At 43.8% G+C, this 24,700-nt stretch overlaps 1 protein-coding gene across 1 annotated transcript; it reads right to left on the reverse strand.

The window, feature by feature from the left end:
* Positions 1-973: 973 nt before the first annotated feature.
* On the reverse strand, positions 974-22,772 carry prmt2 (protein arginine methyltransferase 2). Its single transcript, XM_034185786.1, has 9 exons — positions 22,416-22,772; positions 22,139-22,306; positions 19,661-19,822; positions 15,279-15,443; positions 14,953-15,128; positions 3,033-3,162; positions 2,808-2,944; positions 2,387-2,561; positions 974-2,202 (listed from the first exon to the last, which is right to left on the reverse strand). Exons 1-9 carry the CDS (start codon positions 22,494-22,496, stop codon positions 2,170-2,172), a joined length of 1,227 nt encoding a protein of 408 aa, XP_034041677.1. The 5' UTR covers positions 22,497-22,772; the 3' UTR covers positions 974-2,169.
* Between the last annotated feature and the right edge of the window lie 1,928 nt (positions 22,773-24,700).

Genomic DNA, 24,700 nt, shown 5'->3' on the forward strand with positions numbered 1-24,700 from the left:
AAAAAGTGGACGAATGGAATGAGCCAGCACTTCTCCCATTACCGAAAAGCCTGCGAGTCCAGAGCACATAATAGAACGAAACAAAACCGAAACTAACAAAAGAAAAACAAAGCGAACACTGACCTTGACGCTTTAAACAAAATCAAAATGAAACATTCATGATGACATGACATGACAGCGGGTATCAGACCAAGCGCCAGCCTGTGATCATTTCTGCAGCCACCCTGTGCTCTCCACCGCACCTGCAGGTGCAAGATCTGGTTGTCTTGACAATAGGTTTGTCTTTACAGTTGCAACATGCATGTGCACACGCACGTTCCAGCCAGAGACGGCTGGAACATGCGTAAATAGTTAAAGTAGTTGATAAAATGTTCTTGCCACTATTGTTTCTGTATGACAACGTTGCTTTTCATCCCACACATGGATGAGTCACGTTCAGCTCATCTGAGCTTTAGTTATTGATCCGTTCAGATATCGTCAATGTTCGTGCAAGATGTCGGATTTGGGAGGTTGGACGAAGTTGGATGACAAACAGAACGCTGACGGTACCGGAGTTACGCAAACGATGAGGAACCGTCAAGACAAAAAGCAAAATGGAATACGGATGAATTGAGGTTGTCGTCGGGATTCATTCACATTTTTCAACAGTTTGAAAATTCTGACCAAGCGCCAGCTACAGCAACGAAGCTGGACGACGGTTAAACAATGTCTCCAAAAGTCCAGATTTCTTGTTTCATTTTGGCTTTGGTGTCCTTCGTTAGTGCTGTGTGACTGGGGCTTAAAACAGTGCTGCAACACATAACTGCAGTGAGTGCCCAGCAGCTGCTTCAGGAAGCAGAATGAGGTCACGGTGCTCAGAGAGCTGCTGCTGGTGTCTGTCAGCACCACTCTAACCTCATATGTATGTGCTGCTGCCTCAAACTTTGCACATCAGGGTTTTGTTTCCAGTGGAAATTAAGCAGAATAAACTGAGCTAGTGGAAATGGCAGTTTGTGCAGAAGGAAGGAAAGCGAGAGGAGAGATGGTGTGGTTGTTGTTGGTGGAGTGAGTTTTAACATTAACGTCCAGTTTCATCACAAAATACAAGCCTGCTGTGCTTTTAGGAGCTGTGTGTTTTGTCCCTGCAGATGATGACAGGGTTTATGAAGCTGTGATGTGTTTGTATTTTCTTTTTTTTTTTTTTTTATATTCACCTGCCATATGTTTAAACAGCTGCAGTATGATTTTTAAACTGATGCTTATAAATATGCTGTGAAGTAATGCAATGCTATTAAATTGCAAAATAAATACTTAAATATCAGGCCTATATCAATATGATGAAAGATAAACATGTATGGACCTGTATTTTTTGGGGGCGGGGGGGGGGGGGGTACATCCTGTTTTACCAACTTACTTTTGAAATCAATTTTATTGTGTAGTTCAGTGTATAAGGCTAAATTTAATGTCAAGTTTTTCAGGCCATAACACTCCAAGTTGTGTTTTTCATACAAATTACATCCCTAGTATCCATTCATTTTCTATACCCACTTACTTCAGTGAAGGCTCCGGGTGGTGGGGGCTGGAGCCTATCCCAGCAGTCATACCTAGTACTGATTACCAGTAGGTCTGTCATACAACAATAAGCACATATAATACTAAAACACAGTGTGTAGAAGCATGAAGCTACTTCTTCAGTTTTCTGTTTAAAAAACAAACAAAAACTGTTGTTTCAGTTGAGAGGCATCTTGGTGATGTGGTGGTTTGTTGTGACCTGGAACCTTTCTCTGAGGAGTGTTCCCATTTTCCACATAGGTGTATGGGTTCTGTTGTTCCAACATACACTGGCGTAGACTGCAGTCACCCCCGGTACAATTTATTTGTCAGTGACTGGTGAAGCATTTTCAATGCCACGCCACATTCAGCACAGCCGGTTTTTCCACATAGCTGCAGTGACAAAGTGCGTATCACAGCGCTTCACAAGTTTGTCGTGAGCACGTAGCCTCTGTTCACCTGACTCATGTACTACGTCATTCCTGTGCTTACTGTATGTTGGTACACCATCTGCCTCACGAGGCCCCTCGGACCTTCACATTCAACAGAATATCAAATTCAGACTTCACTCCAAATCAGCAAAATTTCAGTGTTGGCAGCACCCACCCCCGCTGTATCTGCTGCTGATCAAGAAACCGATCACCTCCACATGGGGAAACTCTTTGACCCAACCTAAAAAAACAAGTGAACAACTCTAAGGACATGGTGGAATATCTATGTGAGATGATGATGAATTGCATGAAGTGTCAGTTACACTGCATGGCTCAAATGTAATGATTGTGATGTACAAATAATTAAATAATGCACAACCCACTCGTGGATTAATTCAGTGAATCAAAGTGTAGAAGGTGTTTGCCTGGTAGTTGATTTTTCCCGGTGTACTGCTGGTGATGTTCCAGTGCAGGGTGACGGTCATGTGTCGTCTCCACACGGGGTTCCTGTGGAGACGAATGCTTCCGCTGATGGAGTCTCCGGCGTACACACTGACTGGCTCGTCTAGCATGAACAGAGTCTGCTTCCAGTGAGTAGGTCTGAAGAGAAAATTCCCAGTAAATATTGATTATATGTTTCTGGTTCAAATATTATTGAAACAGTAAAAGCCTTGTTTGACTTGGAAAGATGTTAAAAGTGTCAACATCAATTGTTTAATTATGTGTCTGTACCAATCAATGATTTCAGGTTCCTGAACTGTAAGTTGGTAATAAGTGGTTGGCAGACTATATAAGTGCATAATCAAGATAACAAGTATTCCAGAAAGTGCTTGCATGAATAATTACTCAGAGTAAGGTCCAGTGTTGAGCTCCACTGTTGCACCTCCCTTCTCTAGGCTTTTGAAATGAACAGTGAACCACACTGTGAATCCATGGAAAAAACCAGACTTCTCCACGTCAAACAAAAACTGGCCCTGCACTTCCTGAGAAAGGAAACAGAAACCTATAAGTTGGAACTTTTTTTTTTTTTTGGTAGGATGGGGTAATTTCTAAGCATTGAATACTCACTACCTCCAAGTCTTTGACTTTCAGAGTGTACATGTCCAAAAAGAGGACATCAGATGGTGTGGAGAGACAGTCTTCAGGCTGAAGAAGGTGGTTGAACTTTGGCTTAGCAAAGAACTCCTGGAGTGCTAAGGGCCTGCAGAGATTAAATTCTTATTCAGCCTCATGGGAAAATTAAATGCATTAAATAATGTGGACAGATTTGAGTCTTGACCATAACAATTTTTAATCTTGAACAGAGCACAATATTTCAAAATTTTCCTCTATACACAACAACAGATCTGACATGAAACAATCAATACAAGATCTGCGCAAAAGGCCGAGACATTAAATCCTACATCAGTCAACACTACGAGGTCTGTGAGAAAAGTATCCGACCTTATTTTTTTCAAAAACCATATGGATTTGAATCACGTGTGATTGCATCAGCTAAGCTTGAACCATCGTGCACATGCGTGAGTTTTCAACCCTGTGGTTGCGTCATTCGCCTGTGAGCAGGCTTTATGTGAGCACTCGTCCACCCCTCTCGTCGTTTTTTTTATTGCGAATAATGTCTGAACGATTTGGAGCTTTTGCTGCATCAATTTTTTCCAGAAACTGTGAGAGACCTCCAGGTGGACACTGTTCGAAAAATTATATGCTTTCAGGGAACGATTTTGTGGGGATTAAACAGATTATGGAGTGTTACTGCCACTTAAGGACGGCCCACAACTGCTGAGAGCGCGGCTGACACAATCACACGTGATTCAAATCCATATGGTTTTTGAAAAAAATAATAAGGTTGGATACTTTTCTCACAGACCTCATATTTACGTACATAGGACTTTTAATACAGAGAAAATCCCACACAGTGATTTACAATAAAACAGTACAATAACTCCACCCAGTAACCCCCCCTCCCGATTCAAAGGACTCAAACCAATGAACAGCAAGATAAAAAGATAGGCCTCAAGTTTAAAACCATCAACACTCCACAGCTCTCGGGCAGGCTGTTCCACAGATGTGCAACATAGTAATACAAAGCTGCCTCACTAAGTTAAATACATTAGAATAAACACTTTACTGGCCCCATAGGGAAATTCTTTCTCAGTGAGTGTACATGTGAGACACATTGATCTCTGTTGGTATGACCACACAACCATACTGCACGTTCCCCATAATTTACACACACACACAGTCTTGGTTAAAGGTTGGTAACAAGTGACATAAGGCAAACTGACAACCCATTACGGTGGGTACATGGGATAGTGGCCATAACATACAAGGCCATTAAAATGGAGGGAAATGTAACAATAAATACACAGTCCACATAGTCCAAGATAAAATAAATGTTTAAAAAGTAATATAGTTCCCCTGTTTAGATTCGGTGAGCAGAGAAATGTTTTAACATATTTCCTTTGAAGTGTTTATTTAAATAACTGATTACTTGTGGAACAAAAATGACTGTTTTGTCCTGTTTTTTGAATGTGCTGGGTAGCGAAACCAACCACTTGACGGTAGCAGCTCAACGGCTGAAAAAAGTGGATGTTTTGGGTCTGCTTGTTGGGAAAGTGTAGTGACACGGACCCACAACAGGGGGTGTAAATGAACGGACAATAGAAGGAGTTAAATTAGAACACTTTACTGTTGTGAATGCCACAACCAAAACACAGCAGATTACAGAATGTATACAAGTCATTCAATAAAGGTGTCGTGTGGGCAGGCTCGACGATAGGAGACGCCCGTCTGGAGACGAACCGGAACCACACGATTTCCACCGCCACCGAACCCAAGGGATACTGGAGCCGCCAAGTCCCGAAGTCCCCAGGTGGCCACCGTCTCGGCGTATCGGATCTGGTACTGCTGGCGGAAAACAAAAACAGTCAAGTGTGGGTGTGTGTACACCCAGTAACAATTATGGTGGGAATTCCACCTCCACCTCTCACTCAATATCTTGCAGAGTACCGCAGTGATTCCTCAGGGGAAAAGAGTGCCGTCCAGCACTCTCTCAGCTTCCACCGACAGAGGTACCGGTACTCTTGCAAACACTCACAATATACAAATTATATTGTACCACACAAACGGCTGAGGATATTACCTCTCAATGAAGTTGATATCTCGGCGATGTGGTGGAGGTGTCTTCCTGCTTTTATTCCTGGTGTAATGTAGATGATAAGTGACAGCTGTCATGGTTGATGGGTGACAGCTGTCACCTCGGCAGTTCCTGGAGGCGGCAGCGCCCTCTCGTGCCTGAAGCCCGCACTTCAGGCAGGGCGCCCTCTGGTGGTGGGCCAGCAGTACCTCCTCTTCTGGCGGCCCACACAACAGGACCCCCCCTCAACGGGCGCCTCCTGGCGCCCGACCAGGCTTGTTCGGGTGGCGACGGTAGAAATCGGCCAGGAGGGCCGGGTCCAGGATGAAGCTCCTCTTCACCCAGGAGCGTTCTTCGGGTCCATACCCTTCCCAGTCCACCAAATATTGAAAGCCCCGGCCCATTCGACGGACGTCCAAGAGCCGGCGTACTGTCCAAGCCGGCTCCCCGTCGATAATACGGGCAGGAGGCGGCGCCGGACTGGGTGCACAGAGGGGTGAGGTGTGATGTGGTTTTATCCTGGAGACATGGAAGACCGGATGGATCCGCAGTGAGGCCGGGAGTCGGAGCCTCACTGCGGTAGGACTGAGGACCTTAAGGATGGTGAATGGTCCGATGTAGCGGTCTTTCAACTTCGGCGACTCGACCTGGAGTGGTATGTCCTTGGTTGATAGCCATACCTCCTGCCCGGGCTGGTATGCGGGGGCCGGGGACCGTCGACGGTCTGCATGGGCTTTTGCCCTCGTCCGGGCCCTCAACAAGGCCGAATGGGCGGTGCGCCACACCCGACGGCATCTCCGCAGGTGGGCCTGGACCGAGGGCACACCGACCTCTCCCTCCACCAAAGGAAACAAAGGGGGTTGGTACCCCAGACACACCTCAAACGGGGAGAGGCCGGTGGCAGAGGACACTTGGCTGTTATGCGCGTACTCGATCCAGGCCAGATGTTCACTCCAAGCCGTCGGGTGTGCGGAGGTAGTACAACGAAGGGCTTGCTCCAACTCTTGATTGGCCCGTTCGGCCTGTCCATTAGTCTGAGGGTGATACCCAGACGAGAGGCTCACGGTGGCCCCCAGTTCCCGGCAGAAACTTCTCCACACCTGCGAGGAGAACTGGGGACCGAGATCTGAAACGGTGTCTGTAGGTATCCCATGCAGCCGGACGACATGGTGGACCAGGAGATCCGCCGTCTCCTGGGCCGACGGGAGCTTCGGGAGGGCCACGAAGTGGGCCGCCTTGGGGAATCGGTCCACTATCGTGAGAATGGTGGTGTGCCCCCGGGACGGCGGGAGGCCCGTGACAAAATCCAGACCGATGTGGGACCAGGGGCGATGAGGCACAGGAAGTGGCTGTAGGAGTCCCTGTGCCTTCTGGTGGTCCGCCTTGCCCCTGGCGCAGGTGGTGCAGGCCTGGATGTAAGCCCGGACGTCAGTCTCCAGGGACGCCCACCAGAAGTGCTGCCGGACCACTGCCACGGTCCTACGCACCCCTGGGTGGCAGGAGAGCTTGGACCCGTGACAGAAGTCCAGGACGGCAGCTCTGGCCTCTGGTGGGACGTACAGTCTGTTTTTCGGTCCTGTTCCGGGATCCGGGCTCCGTGCCAGGGCCTCCCGGACGGTCTTCTCCACGTCCCAGGTTAGGGTAGCCACGATAGTGGACTCCGGTAAGATGGGTTCCGGTGGATCCGACAGCTCGGTCTTGACTTCCTGTTTGTGCACCCGGGACAGGGCATCCGATCTCTGGTTCTTGGTCCCGGGGCGGTAGGTGATCCGGAAGTCAAAACGGCCAAAAAACAGTGACCAGCGGGCTTGCCTGGGGTTCAGTCGCTTGGCGGTCCTGATATCCTCCAGGTTCCGGTGGTCAGTAAAAACCGTGAAAGGCACTGACGCTCCCTCCAGCAGGTGTCTCCACTCCTCAAGAGCCTCTTTCACTGCAAGGAGCTCTCGATTGCCCACGTCATAGTTCCGCTCTGCTGGGGTCAACCTGCGGGAAAAATAGGCACACGGGTGAAGAACCTTATCGGTCTCTCCGCTCTGGGATAGCACGGCTCCTATCCCTGAGTCAGAGGCGTCCACTTCAACCACAAACTGGCGACTAGGATCGGGCTGCACCAAGACAGGTGCAGTCGAGAAGCGCTGTTTCAACTCCCTGAACGCGGCATCGCACCGATCGACCAGGTGAAGGGAACTTTGGTGAGTTCAGGGCTGTCAGGGGGCTAACTACCTGACTATACCCCTTAATGAACCTCCTGTAAAAATTTGCGAAAGCCGAGGAACTGTGCAGCTTCCTACGGCTCGTAGGTTGGGGCCAGTCTCTCAACCGTCTGCTACCTTGGCCGGATCCGGAGCGACGGGAGTTGGAGGAGATGTATAAACCCCAGGAAGGACAAAGCGGTGCGTGAAACTCACACTTCTCGCCCTTCACAAACAGCCGGTTCTCCAACAACCGCTGCAGGACCTGACGTACATGCCGTACATGGGTCTCAGGATCCGGAGAAAAGATGAGTATATCGTCCAGAATACGAAGACGAATCGTGCAGGAAGTCCCGCAAGACTTCATTAACCAAAGCTTGGAACGTCGCGGGGGGCTTTAGTGAGGGCCGAACGGCATGACCAGGTACTCAAAATGACCTAACGGGGTGTTGAATGCCGTCTTCCATTCGTCTCCCTTCCGGATCCGAACTAGGTGGTATGCGTTCCTAAGATCCAACTTTGTGAAGATTTTGGCTCCATGCAGGGGGGTGAACACCGAATCCAACAAAGGCAACGGGTATCGGTTGCGAACCGTGATCTTGTTCAGCCCCCGGTAATCAATGCATGGACGAAGACCGCCATCGTTTTTGCCCACAAAAAAGAAACCTGCTCCCATCGGAGAGGTGGAGTTACGGATCAGCCCGGCAGCTAAGGAGTCCCGGATGTAGGTCTCCATCGATTCGCGCTCAGGTCGGGATAGGTTGTACAGCCTGCTGGACGGGAACTCCACGCCTGGCAACAAATCAATGGCACAATCGTACGGACGGTGCGGGGGAAGGGTGAGTGCCCGATCCTTGCTAAAAACGTCCGCAAGATCGTGGTACTCAACCGGCACCGCCGATAGATTGGGGGGAACTTTGACCTGCTCCTTAGCCTGGGAACCGGGAGGAACCGAGGATCCCAAACACACCCGATGGCAGGTCTCGCTCCACTGTACCACCACCCCAGACGGCCAATCAATCCCGGGATTGTGTTTTAGCATCCAGGGGAACCCCAGAATCACACGGGAGGTAGAAGGAGTCACAAAAAACTCAATCTCCTCCCTATGATTCCCTGACACTACCAGAGTTACTGGTAGTGTCCTGTGTGTGATTAAAGGGAGTAGGGTGCCATCTAGTGCTCGCACCTGCAATGGTGAAGGAAGCGCCACCAGAGGGAGCCCTACCTCCCTGGCCCATCTGCTCTCTAGCAGATTCCCTTCTGACCCTGTGTCTACCAGTGCTGGGGCCTGAAGGGTTAAATCCCCGCTAAGGATTTTAACTGGGAGCCGTGTGGAAATGTGTGTGTGTCCCACGTGAATTTCTTGGCCCACCCTAAGCCCAGTTTCTAGGGGCGGGCGTTGGTGTTTAACCGTTCGGGGCAATTGCTCAATTGGTGCTCCATTGAGCCACAAACAAAACACGCCCCGCGGGGAAGCCTCCTTTGTTTATTCGGTGGTCTGAATGTGGCCCTGCTCGTGTCCATAGCTTCGTCAGCAGGGGGAGCTGTCGCCCCACGGGACGTAGAGGCCAGGGAGCGTGGGAAGGGCGGACCTTTTTCGGACCCGGAAGGAAGAGGGACGGCGCGCGCCCGGCCACGCCCTTCGTCTCGTTCCCGACGGCGTTCTTCCAACCGATTGTCTAACCGTATAACAAGATCGATAAGCCCATCTAATTCCCGCGGTTCATCCTTGGCCACCAGGTGCTCCTTCAGGACCGATGACAGTCCGTTTACGAAGGCGGCGCGGAGCGCAGCGTTATTCCAGCCGGACCTCGCAGCCGGAAGTCGACTGCATAAGCGGCTGCGCTCCGGCGTCCCTGTCTCATTGACAGCAGCACAGTTGAAGCGGTCTCTCCCCTGTTAGGGTGATCAAACACTGTTCTGAACTCCCTCACAAACCCAGTGTACGTGTGAAGGAGCCGTGAATTTTGCTCCCAAAGCGCCGTAGCCCAAGCGCGTGCCTCTCCCCGAAGCAGAGTAATCACATAAGCTATTTTGCTAGCGTCTGACGCGTACATGACGGGACGTTGTGCGAAGACGAGCGAACACTGCATGAGAAAGTCCGCGCACGTCTCCAAACAACCTCCGTACGGCTCAGGAGGGCTTATGTATGCTTCAGGGGATGGTGGGAGGGGTTGTTGAACCACCACTGGAACATTCATATCCTGCACAGGGTCGGCAGGAGGAGGAGCTGCAGCAGCGCCCTGAGCGCTCGCCGCCACTTGCGCGGAGAGAGCCTCCACCCTGCGGTTCAGGAGGATGTTTTGCTCGGTCATTTGATCCAACCGAGCCGTAAAGGCGGTGAGAATGTGCTGTAGCTCACCAATCACGCCTCCTGCAGACGCCTGCACTCCCTGCTCTCCCATTGGTTGTTCAACAGCCGGGTGACGCCCCTCGGAGTCCATGACGCTGGCCGAGATATCCTGTTGGGAAAGTGTAGTGACACGGACCCACAACAGGGGGCGTAAATGAACGGACAGTAGAAGGAGTTAAATTAGAACACTTTACTGTTGTGAATGCCACAACCAAACACAGCAGATTACAGAATGTATACAAGTCAATCAATAAAGGTGTCGTGTGGGCAGGCTCGACGATAGGAGACGCCCGTCTGGAGACGAACCGGAACCACACGATTTCCACCGCCACCGAACCTGAGGGATACTGGAGCCGCCAAGTCCCGAAGTCCCCAGGTGGCCACCGTCTCGGCGTATCCGATCTGGTACCGCTGGCGGAAAACAAAAACAGTCAAGTGTGGGTGTGTGTACACCCAGTAACAATTATGGTGGGAATTCCACCTCCACCTCTCACTCAATATCTTGCAGAGTACCGCAGTGATTCCTCAGGGGAAAAGAGTGCCGTCCAGCACTCTCTCAGCTTCCACCAACAGAGGTACCGGTACTCCTGCAAACACTCACAATATACAAATTATATTGTACCACACAAACGGCTGAGGATATTACCTCTCAATGAAGTTGATATCTCGGCGATGTGGTGGAGGTGTCTTCCTGCTTTTATTCCTGGTGTAATGTAGATGATAAGTGACAGCTGTCATGGTTGATGGGTGACAGCTGTCACCTCGGCAGTTCCTGGAGGCGGCAGCGCCCTCTCGTGCCTGAAGCCCGCACTTCAGGCAGGGTGCCCTCTGGTGGTGGGCCAGCAGTACCTCCTCTTCTGGCGGCCCACATAACACTGCTACCATTTTGATGGCCTTGCTGAGGGATCGTTCTTTGCAAATATATTCTGGGCTGTTTAAGTTGGTACGGTTGTGTTCTGCATATTCTATACCAAATCAAAACATGAAAAAAAAAAAAATCACATTTGTTATTACCTTACAAAAAGTGAAGAAAAAGGAATATTAGGCTCTTTCAAAAAAAAGAGTGCCTGTATTTTCTTCATAACCTCAAATATTTACTGTATGAACTGAAAAAAATGCTTGAAGATTTGACTTTGCAGTGAATCACTGAACTAATATTTAGTTGTATAATCAGTTTCTGAGAACTGTTTCACATCTGTGTTGTATGGAGTCGACCAACGTCTGGCACCTGTCAACAAGTATTCCAGCTCAGGACAATTGGACTGCCTTTCACAGTTCCTCAGTAATTTTTACGTTGCCCCACAAATTTCCTATTGGATTAAAATCCCGGGATTGGGCTGGCCACTCCATAATATTAATCTTGTTGATCTGGAACCAAGATGCTGCTCACTTGCTGGTGTGTTTGGGGTCATTGTCTTGTTGAAAAACCCATTTCAAGGGCATTTCCTCTTTAGCATAAGGCAACATGACGTCTTCAACTATTTTGATGTATTTGATATATCTGATATATCATTTTTTGCACTTCTTTATATGTTTTCCCCTCTCCAATCAACTTTTTATTCAAAGTATGGATGCTGTTCTTCTGAACAATGTCTGGAACAAATCATTTTACTCAGATTTTCAGAAAGAAATGCACACCAGCATGCACAACATTTACTGCTGTCATCCTGCTGTTTGACAATTGTTTTTTCACAGAAAGAAAAATTCAAAGTGCTATGCTTCAGCAGAAAACAAGGGGTCCATCACCTTTTTCTTCGCTTTCTGTAAAGTAACGAATGTTGACTTTTCTCCATGTTTTGATTTGGAATAGGATGTGCAGATTTCCCAATGCATCTGTGTGTATGGAAATAAAAGCTATTATAAGACTTTGAGCTTTACTCACTTTTTTAAACACAATTTCAATTTATTTTATTTAGTTTTCATTTTAGTTTATATAGTGCCAAATCACAAAAAAAGCTGCCTCGAGGTGCTTCACACAAGTAATTTCTAACCTTACCAACCTCTAGAGTAAACACACAGGTGACAGTGGTAAGGAAAAACTCCCTCTGATGATATTGACACACTGCTATTATTTTGAACACAACAGTATTTAGCCACTTACTGGTGTATGACAACAGATCAGTGCCAAAACTACTCTCGTGATACAATATGCATTCTGGCGTGTTATATTGCTCAAATAACAAGAAGTCTTCCACCTTGCATGACATTGTGGACTACAAGCATTCATTATTGGCTACAAAGCAGGACTAGTCCTCTGACCTGTTTAGCAAAAAAAACGTATAATTCAAAGTTCTTGTTTGACACTTATTCAAAAGCAACCGCCTGTAAGTCATTTACCATTTACCTGCTCAGGAATTCTAAGACATGTCTGAAGAGAAAATAAAGGATACTAGATCAAAAACATCCCAGCATGCTCTAGCCTGACTACTAGGTCCTATTTCTGATGCTAGGATGCCAGCACATAACAAATTCAATCCCATTTCACTGGGTATGCTGTTGCAACTCGTGAACTCTGCTAAGATGTGTTGACCCGATGCAAACAAAACTGCTTAAGTATCTGTGAACTACACTTGGGCCCACTATGCTGAAAATTATTAACCTGTCACTAACCTCAGGTTCTGTTCCTACAGGTTTTACATCGATAGTGATCAAACCTGTTCTTAAGAAACCTAACCTAGACCCAGGTTCATTGACAAATTGAAGCATTTTGCTCTAAAATTTTTGAAAATGTACAGCATAATCCACAGCATTTTCTGGATTATGTTGCCAAAAATAAATTGATCTGCTGCAGTCTTCACTCTGCAGAAACAGCACTAACTAAGGTGGTGAATGATATTCTTGCAGTGCACTCTGATACCACCACAGTGCTACTACTGTTAAATCTTAGTGCTGCATTTGATAGATGGTCAATATGTTATTGGATAGGCTTGAAAATAATTTTGTGATTACTAACAATGTTCTTGTATGGCTGACATTTTACTTACAGTGAGTAAAATAAGTATTTGAACACCCTGCGATTTTGCAAGTTCTCCCATTTAGAAATCATGGAGGGGTCTGAAATTTTCATCTTAGGTGCATGTCCACTGTGAGAGACATAATCTAAAAAAAAAAAAAATCCGGAAATCACAATGTATGATTTTTTTAATAATTTATCTGCGTTACTGCTGCAAATAAGTATTTCAACACCTGCCAATCAGCAGAAATTCTGGCCCTCCAAGACCTGTTAGTCCACCTCTAAAAAGTCCACCTCCACTTATTATTACAAATTAGAAGCACCTATTTGAGGTCGTTAGCTGCATAAAGACACCTGTCCACCCCACACAATCAGTAAGACTCCAACTACTAACATGACTAGGACCAAAGAGCTGTCCAAAGACACCAGAGACAAAATTGTAGACCTCCACAAGGCTGGAAAGGGCTACGGGGCAATTGCCAAGCAGCTTGGTGAAAAAAGATCAACTGTTGGAGCAATTATTAGAAAATGGAAGAAGCTAAGCATGACTTTCAATCTCCCTCGGACTGGGGCTCCATGCAAGATCCCACCTCGTGGCGGATCAATGATCCTAAGAAAGGTGAGGAATCAGCCCAGAACTGCACGGGAGGAGCTGGTCAACGACCTGAAGAGAGCTGGCACCACTGTTTCCATGGTTACTGTGGGTAATACACTAAGACGTCATGGGTTAAAATCATGCATGGCACGGAAGGTTCCCCTGCTTAAATCAGCACACGTCCAGGCCCGTCTTAAGTTTACCCATGACCATTTGGATGATCCAGAGGAGTCATGGGAGAAAGTTATGTGGTCATATGAGACCAAAATAGAACTTTTTGGTCTTAATTCCACTCGCTGTGTTTGGAGGAAGAAGAATGCTGAGTACCATCCCAAAAACACCATCCCTACTGTGAAGCATGGTGGTGGAAGCATCATGCTTTCGGGGTGTTTTTCTGCACATGGGACAGGATGACTGCACTGTATTAAGGAGAGGATGACCAGGGCCATGTACTGCAAGATTTTGGGGAACAACCTCCTTCCCTCAGTTAGAGCATTGAAGATGGGTCGTGGATGGGTCTTCCAACATGACAATGACCCGACGCACACAGCCAGGATAACCAAGGAGTGGCTCCATAAGAAGCATATCAAGGTTCTGGAGTGGCCTAGCCAGTCTCCATACCTAAACCCAATAGAAAATCTTTGGAGGGAGCTTAAACTCCGTGTTTCTCAGCGACAGCCCAGTAACCTGGCTGATCTAGAGAAGATCTGTGTGGAGGAATGGGCCAAAATCCCTGCTGTAATGTGTGCAAACCTGGTGAAAAACTACATGAAACGTTTGACCTCTGTAATTGCAAACAAAGGCCACTGTACCAAATATTAATTGATTTTCACAGGTGTTGAAATACTTATTTGCAGCAGTAACATACAAATAAATTATTAAAAAATCATACATTGTGATTTCTGGATTTTTTTTTTTTTTTTTTTTAGATTATGTCTCTCACAGTGGACATGCACCTAAGATGAAAATTTAAGACCCCTCCATGATTTTTAAGTGGGAGAACTTGCAAAATCGCAGGGTGTTCAAATACTTATTTTCCTCACTGTATGTATGTTGTGATTTGGTGCTATGCAAATAAACTTTAAAATGGGTATAATGCATGCTCCCTTTGTGGTCCTCAGCAATACAAGGGTGGATGAAATTTGTTAATAATTGCACAGTAGTTACTAGTTATCATGCTTTTTGAGACTTTCGAGTTACAATGTTATATCATTTTGGTGGTTGTACAATTTACAGAGGAACGTTTGATTGTCTTTGTACTGTGACATCATAATAATATTGTAATGACTTTGCACTGGCTGTACAGATCAGCTTTACAGTCTGACAGTTTCATTTATTATTATTGTTTTAATATAAGAAAAAAACATACATGAACAGATACATGAAACGATACATAAAAGACACCTATGTGTCACCAGATGTGATGGTGCATTAATCACACTATTTTTTATATGTATATGTATATACATATTAAAAAAGTAAGTAATTTTTTGTCAAGTACACACTGTAAGTCACCACAAAATTTATAGTAAAGTCTACAAACATATTAGAGCTTGAAGACTTGTATCCATTGTGACACATGACCAATTTGAATTCTTCAAATTCAAAGATTGTAATGTAATTCTACTACCCGGGGCCTCTGATAATCACCTGTTATCTACCCGTCAATATGCATGTTGTCAATGTTTCACCTGCACAACTGATGTTATGATGTAATTTGGCCTAAAAGTGCTTTGCTGTGCAGCTGATCAGTGACACTTACTGTAGAGGGGTGAAATCCAGGCCATAGGGTTGTTCCCAGAAGGTCATTCTCTCTGCGTAATAACTGTCAGCCTGACATGGTACTAGGGTGAGGGCTGCAGAAGAAGGCCACATAACTCCACCTTCCCTCAGCCACCGGTCCCTGGCCAGCACGACTGATTCCACCATGAACTCAAACTAGGTCAAAGGGAAAACAAAGAATAAGTGGCACAATATTACCTTTTTAATAGAATGGTGGAATCTAACAAACCTGTGACAGTCAAACAAAGCATCCAAGGTACAAATATCTTCAACTGAATTTTACAGTAATGATTTTGCCTCTATTACCAGCAGGCAGTTGCCCATCCACTCAGAAACTAGGATGTCCACTTGCTCAGCTAAGTCCACATCCTCTACTCTCCCATGGAGCACTGTGACCACCTCTTCACAGCTGTTCTGCTTCACAAGCTGTCTGGTGTAATCCACCATAGAGCTCGCCTCCACAGCATACACCTGCAGTCCAACAACCAATACACCACGCTGTTTATACCGTGCAGCAATTCTTCTTGTCCTGGAGGCGGTGGTACAGTAATAGTATTACAAAGTAAAATATATCAAGTCACTTGATACATTATGTGGCCATTTGAAATGTACTATAGGTTTGAATCAATAGGTCTTTGTGTTCAAGAAGTTTGAATGTTACATGCTGTTGTGGTGTAACCCTTGCATTAAAAATAACAAGAATATAAAGTTAATAAAAAATAAAATTAATGATGTGACAACATAATGTTGATGTTAATTATTTCTACCAGGATGACACCCAGACAGAATGTTATCAATTCCAATCCAAGGAGGTGATGTCCTGGCAGACAGAGCGGCAGGACTGTGACCAGAGGATCCGTGACATTTGACCCCATCAGACAGAAGACTCACTAAGGTGACGTTGAGCACGGGCTTTAATGCTCGAGTTGCTTGTGGTGTGTAGCTGAACACCATACATGGCAGTACACAAACTGTGTGTGTTTGAGAATGTAAGGCATCGTTCTAAGTACTATGAGCATATGCATTTGATCTTCTACATTAGATGGAACAGTGCTAATAAGCTTGCAGATAACTTCACTTTATTGTCTGCTATACACCTTGTTGCATGTTGGGAAGGCTCCTCCTTTTTTGCTTGTGATAGACAGATGGTTGTTTTAGAGATGTGGAAATGAACCAGTTGTCTGCCCATGTGGTTGGCTTCCAGGACGGTTCCATGATGTTGTGGATGCAGTGAAGCGCAGCACCAGCGCATGCTCTCAGACTTGAGATAAGCTTCTAATTCACAAAGAAAACCAAGTATGGCGCTCACATGTAAATTTCCCAGCAATGCGGCGTGACATCACCGCCACAAACTTAACAGAAATACAGTCTATTAACCATTTATCCAAAGTTGACTTTCATTCCACATCAAAATGGGTAATAACTGCTGAAATTCAACTTGTTTGAATAGTGGCAGCAGAATTATGGAACGCCCCTAATAGTATAGGCTCTGGGGGGGTTTTTGTGTACATTTCTCTTTTACAGCCAAACTTGGTATTTTTGTTTTACATATGATGAGAGGTTTCAAAAAAACTTGGTGAACCTTTTCATACCTGGTACGTTTTTTTCTCTACAGCCCAATATGTGATCAAGGTTGAGTGCCGTTTGGCAAAAATTATGAAATTCAGTTTTAATGGACTGACAAACTAGGAAATTATCTTAGATTTAAAAAACAACTTTATTCAGCATCTTTACACATACCTTAAACATTTTCAGCATTTTTCAATGTCCTACTTCATGTTTTTTGCATGAAAAACAGACATTTTTGGCTTTCAGTTTGAAAGTCACTCAAAGTTTGGTGACTTCCTACAAATTTATTTTCAATGATAAGGGGCCCAAAATTGGTCAAAAACATCTTTGTGTGGTTCTTTAGTGAAAAAGAGGTCATGACCGATGACATAAGAAATTACTTGCTTAATGCAGTCCAGAAAGGGAAAGAAAGGTACCTGACATTCAGAAAAGAGAGGTTTATCCAGAAAACTATTGGAATCAGTGATTGCATTCATTGTGTAAATCTGAAAACAATGAAAGCTATCCACAACAAGCCATAGAAGATGACCAAACAGGCTGTGAAGGAGATGAATATATCAGAGAGAAAAATTTAAATTGCTTGGGAACGAGGCCTTACTACTGAAGACCTGTTAAGATATGATGTTGTGCCATCCCCTGTTCTGTTCGATGGTGAGGGAATGATGACAGAGCCAACAAAGAGTCAACTTATCAAGGAATTGGAGGTACATCTCAAACCTGAAGATTATAACTACACTCACAGTACAAATGCTTCTTTCATAATTGATGTCATGGCCAACATTAGAAAAGTCAGTCTCTCCAAGCTTTCCAAATTTAGTGACCTACTAGCAAGTTTCACATCATTCTCAGATACATACCGTAAGTTTGGTCGATGTGACTATGTTTTTGATATGTATTCTGAGGATCCTTCAGTGAAGGACAGCAAGAGGAAGAGGCGTGCTTGTACAACACCCATCGAGTACAATTCAATTGGTCCATCATCGCAGCTACCAAAAAACATGGACACTTTCTGGTCATCCAACAACAACAAACTTCTCCTTGAAAAAATGACCTACAACCATCTCCGAACCAGTTGTCTTTCCCTTCAAGAGTATCCTATTGTACTTGGACAGGTTAGCAGAGAGGACGAGGAATGGCAATGCCGGAGTATTTACAGAGGCGAGGAGAGGACTTTAGCAGAACTACAGTCTACAGGAGCGATATTTGAAGAAGCTGACCTTCGGATACCCCTCCATGTACTTGACTCGCTTAGGGCTGGACACGAGGTTTGCGTTGTCATTTCAGGTGATGCTGATGTAAGTGTTTCACCACTGTACCACATGCCAGTCTTCATTCAGAATAATCTGAAGGAGCTATGGGTTCGTGCTGGAGTTGGCGACACCACTCGCTATGTGCCCCTTCATTGTCTGTATGATCGCCTTGGACCTGACCTTTGTGCAGGTCTTCCAGCAGTACACAGCCTTACTGGATGTGATATAATGAGTAAAGTTGGAACAAAGAAATCTGCATTAAAAGCTGAACCTGTTAAATTCCTAAAGCTGTTTGGAAAAATGCCAAATCTTACTCCAGCCATTATCAAGAATGCAGAAGAGTTCTTGGTTAAAGTGTTAAAACCAGGTAGTGAAGCCAAGAACTTTACAGACCTGCGGGCTGAAATTTTCCACCACGCAAAGGGAAGTTCTCATCAGAATCTGCCACCAACAAGCCAAGGACTTCTACCACATATCAAGCGAAGCTTTTACAATGCCTACACCATTATGCACACCATAGAGATTCATTATGATCCTGTACATGCAATCGCAGTGAAACCAGAAGACTGTGGCTATAAGAATGACAAGCAACAGCTGGTACCTGACACATCATGGAAAGCCCTAGAACCACACTGGACAGTTGTCTGTTCATGTGCTAAGTGTGCAAGGTCAACATGTCTCTGCAGGTCTACTGAAGCTGAATGTGTTAAATTCTGTCACTGCAATAAAGCACCAAAAAAACAGGTGTATGAACCCCTTGGGAATGCAAAAAAAGACTTCTGCCTCTTCTTGCTAAGAACAATCCAATATTGCCAATAATATACTGGAAACTTGTCCTCCTCTTTCATGACATTTCTGTTGTATGATGCAATTTATGCAACATCAAAGGACTACAGTATTCATTTTTGCTCTGCTTCAGGCCATTGGGTTTGCTGGTAATTTTTGCTGTCGTCATGGTTATTTTGAGGCCATATTGAAATTATGCAAATTGGGTAACCTCTAATAAGGCTGAAAGTAATGCCATTTAATCCCTTGATATGAAAAACCTATATCTAGAGTCCACAATTAACCTCCTATTGCAATTATTTGTTGACTTACAGCTTTATGAGTGAATATGGTAAAATCGGCTTTTTGGGGTAGGGGTGATCTTTGTTTATATTGACCCTCTCTGTCACCCTACACAGCCTTGGAAACTAAATCTGAATTACTTTTTCACTAAAGAACCACAAAAAGATGTTTTTGACCAATTTTGGGCCCCTTATCATTGAAAATAAATTTGTAGGAAGTCACCAAACTTTGAGTGACATTCAAACTGAAAGTGATTTTTTGACCAAAATTAGCGAAAAATGTCTTTTTCGTGCAAAAAACATTAAGTAGGACATTGAAACATGCTGAAAATGTTTAAGGTATGTGTAAAGATGCTGAATAACGTTATTTTTTAAATCTAAGATAATTTCCTAGTTTGTCAGTCCATTAAAACTGAATTTCATCATTTTTGCCAAACGGCACTCAACCTTGATCACATATTGGGCTGTAGAGAAAAAAACGTACCAGGTATGAAAAGGTTCACCAAATTTTTTTGAAACCTCTCATCATATGTAAAACAAAAATACCAAGTTTGGCTGTAAAAGATAAATGTACACGAAACCCCCCCCCCCAGCGCCAGGACTATAAACTCTGTTCTTCTATGATCCGGCACACGGGGGCCTCAGGGCTGAGGACCCCAGCAGCTCGAGTAGGTTATGGTCACGCGGCAGATAGATGGTTACTTTGGAGAGATGGCGATGGATTAGTGGTCAGCCCCTAACCTGCCTGTAAAATGATAAATAGCAGCCTCTGTGTGCATACATGTGTGAGTCTTCACATTACCACTGATGGTTGTGCGAGCTGAGCACAGAACAGGCTGATGATTCCAGTCCCACAACCGAGGTCCATCACCACCTTGTTCTTCAGAGCAGCACTGTTGACAAGGACAACCTGTCTGTACGCTTCAGTGCGCGGCTTATCGGACAGCATCTCCAAATGAAGCTTCTATGTCATAAAACAAATAAACCGAATGAATGCTATAAGCTTCAGCAGTGGACGGAAGCTAATACACGCATATCAACTTTTACTTTGATTTACTTAAAATTAGAGAAAGCAGGCTGATGCAACTTCTTGTATAGAAAGAGTTCACTGAAATATGGCTTCATAGCATGGTGCTATAAAGCCATGAATTCCAAGACACATTCAGTAACTTAGAAGTGTTTATCCTCTGCCCTGACTAGTTGGAAAAGTGAAGATTTGTATTAATCATACGTTATGGAGTTTGTCCAATTATGTATGGGCTACAAAAATGGCAGGACTATGTATAAAAATGGCTGTCATTCCTAAATGCAATGCAATATTTGATCAAGCCTCACTGAATTTAAGATGAAAGTTGACCAAACAACCACATTGTTTGATTTTAACTCCACTGTGTTGGTGTACAGAGACAAAACTACAGAAATTGTCCTACTGTTCAACTACTTATAGACCTGACTGTATGTCTCAACCCATGAAGGCTTACATTCAGCTATGTGTTCATTCAGTATCTGCTTTAAATGAGCAGTGTCTATCTGTGCCGTTCTGATGATGACAAACCATAGGGTTAGGGTCAGGGATTAAGATCAAGATCTCACTTTGGGTCTGAGCAGATTTAACTGTAGCGGATACCATCTTTACAGCAGCTCAGCTACATCAATTACAAAACATAAGCCCTGTGAAATACATCTGACTACCTTACATCAGGAAGGGCATCTGGTGTAAAACCTGTGCCAATTCAACATGCAGGTCCACCTTGGACTTGCTGTCGTGACACTGAGTGCAAAAAAGGGAGCAGCTGAAGGGACTTTTATATCATTCTCCATTCTCGTATGACCATTCTCAGTCATATGAGCGAGACTGTCAGTGTACCGCGGTGCACTCTCTGACGCCTGGCATAACTTTATGGAGCTAAATCCAGGCCAAAAGTTTTGTAATCTGAAAATAAAAAAAGATTGAAAAAATACATTTTGAAACTGAAAATTCAATGCTTGTTCTTGAATTTTATAATCATTTAAAAAGTATTATCCAAATAAAAATAAGTGTATATTTTTCAGTTTAAATCAATTTTTGATTCAGCTCTGTAATTATTTTGATTATCTATCAATTATATCTATCATTATCTATCAAAGGACCCATGTTTCCTGAAAGCAACATCATGTGAGGACTGATTGCTCTGCTGTCACTCACAATTCCACGCCCCTCTCAATCGAAGCCACGCCCTCCCACGCCAAAATGGGGGCAAAAGTTTGAAACGAAAAAATATCTGAAAGTGAAAAAAAGATCTGAAGGTGAAAAAAGAAATATGAATGAAAATAAATTTGATCAAAATAAGATGAATCAAAAATATATTTAAACTGAAAAAATATATCTTACACTTATTTTTATTTTAATAATACTTTTTAAATGATTATAAAATTCAAGAACAACCATTGAATTTTCAGTTTCAAAATTTATTTTTTCAATCTTGTTTTATTTTCAGATTACAAAACTTTTGGCCTGGATTTAGGTCCATATATCTTTGGCCCCGTTCAGACTGGGGCTGGCAATCCAGCTCAAGATGGATTAGGTTTTTTCTGAATCTGAATGGTGCTATTCAGATTTAAAACTGATTATTTTTTATCAATTCAGTGTGGCTGCAAGGGCGAGAACAGCAAACATCCTTCTTCTGTTAACATAACGAGTCCCAGGACCACGTGGGACATGTCAGTTTACATGGACAGTAATATTCTGATCTTAATCTGATTAAGACTATATTCTGAATACGACATTGCCATGTAAACAGTATTTTTTGAGTACTTTAACCCAAAAACGTCATAATCTCAGTAAACAATAATCTGATTAAGACATGTGGAGTATTCCAGTCTTGTTCTGATTATTCAGACAGGAACACCTTACCTGTTGTATCTTTATTCGCATTTTGCAACACATAACGGATGTAATGCAGCTGTGAGTGATTAATCACAGTATGATCAATAACATATAAACAGGAATTTGACTGAAAAACTCTTTTAAAGAACTCACGTAAACACCATAATGTAAATATGGTCATATTGTCCATAGCAAACATAGTAACAAAGGGGAGCCGTATGGGCACGCCCCTTAATGGTAATTGGCCCTGGCAGCTCTAGTGATAAGGGAGAGCCGCAGCGACACGCCCCTTTATGGTAATTGGCCTTAGTCAGCTGGGGTGCGGCGCTTAAGAAGCAGGGTAAATAATGCCTTAAAAAGCCCAGCTTTAAGAATAAATACGAATGTTGTCCTTTTAACCATAAACTTGCTAACCAGAGTCCCATAGGTGCCAAAGTACTCCTCGTCCTGCCACGGGTCCTCCTCTTCCGGCCGAAGGTACCCGGCAGGAACGTACCCGGTGACCCCCCGCAGCTCTGCCCACCACCACTCTGACGAAGGCTTCACAAACACAAGCAGCCTGTCACCGGTGCTGAAAGTCAGCTGTGAGGATGAAATGAAATAAAAAAAAAAAAACCAAAACAAAAACGCTGGAGTTAAGACCAACCTTAGCGCTGACAATAAGTTAAAGTTTAAATGAGAGCTCCGTAACCTGGTCACTGCCGCTTCCGGTGAAGTCAGACACGGCAACATATTCCTCAGGAGGAGAATCATCCTCCTGCTCTGACTGCATGTCTGAAGGAAGCTGGACGGATTCCTTTGCCGTTTTGTTTTCACTAAAGATAACTTTTAAATAGTACTGCTGCAAAAATGAGTGGTAAAATATGATAGTTCAACTGAAGTGGCTGGGGAAAAAAGTACTTCCTGGTTTTGCTCTCTGCGTTCAAGGCTGTCGGAAAAAACTTATTTTACTGAAACGAGTCATCAAACCTGAGTCGATTATGCTCAAAATGAGGTTTTGTGGAGAAAAAAAAAAAAAAAAGAGTCCGATCTAATTTCAACACTGCAGTCTATTGGAATTGGTTAATTTTAACCTACCAAAAACAAAACCCTAAGAATTTTTATGTTTAGTTCAGATGTGTGTAAAAATAAAACTATGAGAAACAGCGGAATGAAGAGAAAGTATTTTTAATCAGATTGTTAGGTATCCTTACTTTATTCTGTAGAGTCGCACTGTATTTCATGCGCAATAATTTCATACATTGTTATATGGACAGGTTGGCGCGACTGCCACCAGGGGGCGACAGAAATACACAGGTTCCAGCACCCCCCGTTGGCCTTAATTGGAGTAAACAGTTGAAGATGAGTGACTGTGTAGTTATACAACTCCCAGTAGAAACATGATTATGCATATAACCATAAATTGCATCGGATACCAATACCAGCTGAGACTTGAACTGGCCAGCTTTTGCATAGAAGGTTAGTGTTCAAACCACTGAACCATCACACCCCTAAAGTCAAAGTGACAAAAGTTGATGTGTCAGTATGGCCAGTACAGTCAGGTCTGAAAAGTGTTTGAACACTGACATAATTTTTGTCATTTTCCTCTGTACACAACAGTTACCGTTCAAGGAGATGATAGTGAGGGAAGCCACCAAGACAACCACAACGCTATAGGTCTCTATATTTGTGATTGGAGAAACTTTGTATATATAATGCAGCTTTTCTCTGCTGCGTCACATTAAACAGCTTGATGGTGGAGTGGAGCAAATGAGGACTTTAACAAAATTTGTTTTTCAGTGAGCATAAGGGGAGACTATGCACATACAAACATCCATTTAGACATTTCTAAAGACTTCTGGCTGTGAAACAGACTAGACCACTTACCTCCATTTTTTTCAGGAAGCAGCATTTTTTAATAGAAGTTGGCATCCACTCTTTTTGGATGGAATAAACTTTCCTGAATCTTGGAAAAATGTACTTAGAAATGTATTCCTAAATAGGCAAAATTTCATAGTATTTCAGTGTTTCAGTAAATGCCCTTTGCTAATTATGTTGTCCAGCATGTGCAATGTGATGTCTGTTTTGAATATTGTTTAACAATGTTTCCACATCAAGTTTAAGAAAAGCAAAAGCAGCAGGACATGATCGATGTTTGAATGACAGTACATAAAATACGTAAAATATGTGTTCTCTCAGCAACAAACATTCATGTTGTTATTATGTGGATGCTGAATATTTGTCTATAATTCTTATTTGGTCTAATGTTCATTTATGTGTTGGTCATGATTAAATCAATAAATTACAAACATCAGTTATAACTTCTTAATAAAATGGCATACAATATGTAGAAGAGATTAATTAAGACGTTCATAGTGTTTACTCAACATTTTAAGAGTAATATGATTTTTGTCAGGATGTTATTCAGGGAAATACATAGAAATGTTGAACACTTTACTTAAAATTTGTCATTTATCTACCTTCTTTTCCATTTGTAAGCTAAAAATAAAAATGTTAGCTTGGTATCCTGTTTTTCCATGAACTGGACCATTTGAACAAGTCTAAAACAGTACTGATATACTTGTACTGAAAAATGCCGGTTAACCTTTTATAAAAGCCACTTTTCATGAATTCTAATGAGATTAAAGGGGAAGATCTGTCAAACATACATTTTATCTGTATGTTTGAATTTAAGTATATGAAAGTATTTGTGATTTTTTTTTTTTTGGTAGGATGATGATGTCTCACAGCAAGAAGGTTGTGGGATCACTTCTTACCCTTTCTGTGTGGAGTTTGCATGTTGTCCCTGTGTCTGTGTGGGTTTCCTCCCCAAAATATGCTTATTTAGGGTCTGCTCCTTTCTCTGCCATTGACCAAAGCAGAGTCTCTACATGTGGAGTTGGTCCCCGGGTGCTGGACTGTGGCTGCCCACTGCTCCTAGTGGTTGGATTGTGTCTAGTAACTGTAATTAGGATGGGTTAAATGCAGAGGACAAGT

The sequence above is a fragment of the Thalassophryne amazonica genome, chromosome 14 (genome assembly GCF_902500255.1).
Source record: "Thalassophryne amazonica chromosome 14, fThaAma1.1, whole genome shotgun sequence".
Lineage (NCBI taxonomy): Eukaryota > Metazoa > Chordata > Actinopteri > Batrachoidiformes > Batrachoididae > Thalassophryne > Thalassophryne amazonica.

What these genes read in the sequence shown, in the direction of transcription:
- prmt2 (XM_034185786.1), bottom strand. Translation starts at nt 22,496, where the DNA reads ATGCAGTCAGAGCAGGAGGATGATTCTCCTCCTGAGGAATATGTTGCC. An exon ending in TTGGCACCTATGGGACTCTG is followed by an intron (nt 19,823 to 22,138) that starts GTTAGCAAGTTT and finishes TTTATGACATAG; the next exon opens with AAGCTTCATTTGGAGATGCT. An exon ending in TGAAAGTCAAAGACTTGGAG is followed by an intron (nt 2,945 to 3,032) that starts GTAGTGAGTATT and finishes TTCCTTTCTCAG; the next exon opens with GAAGTGCAGGGCCAGTTTTT.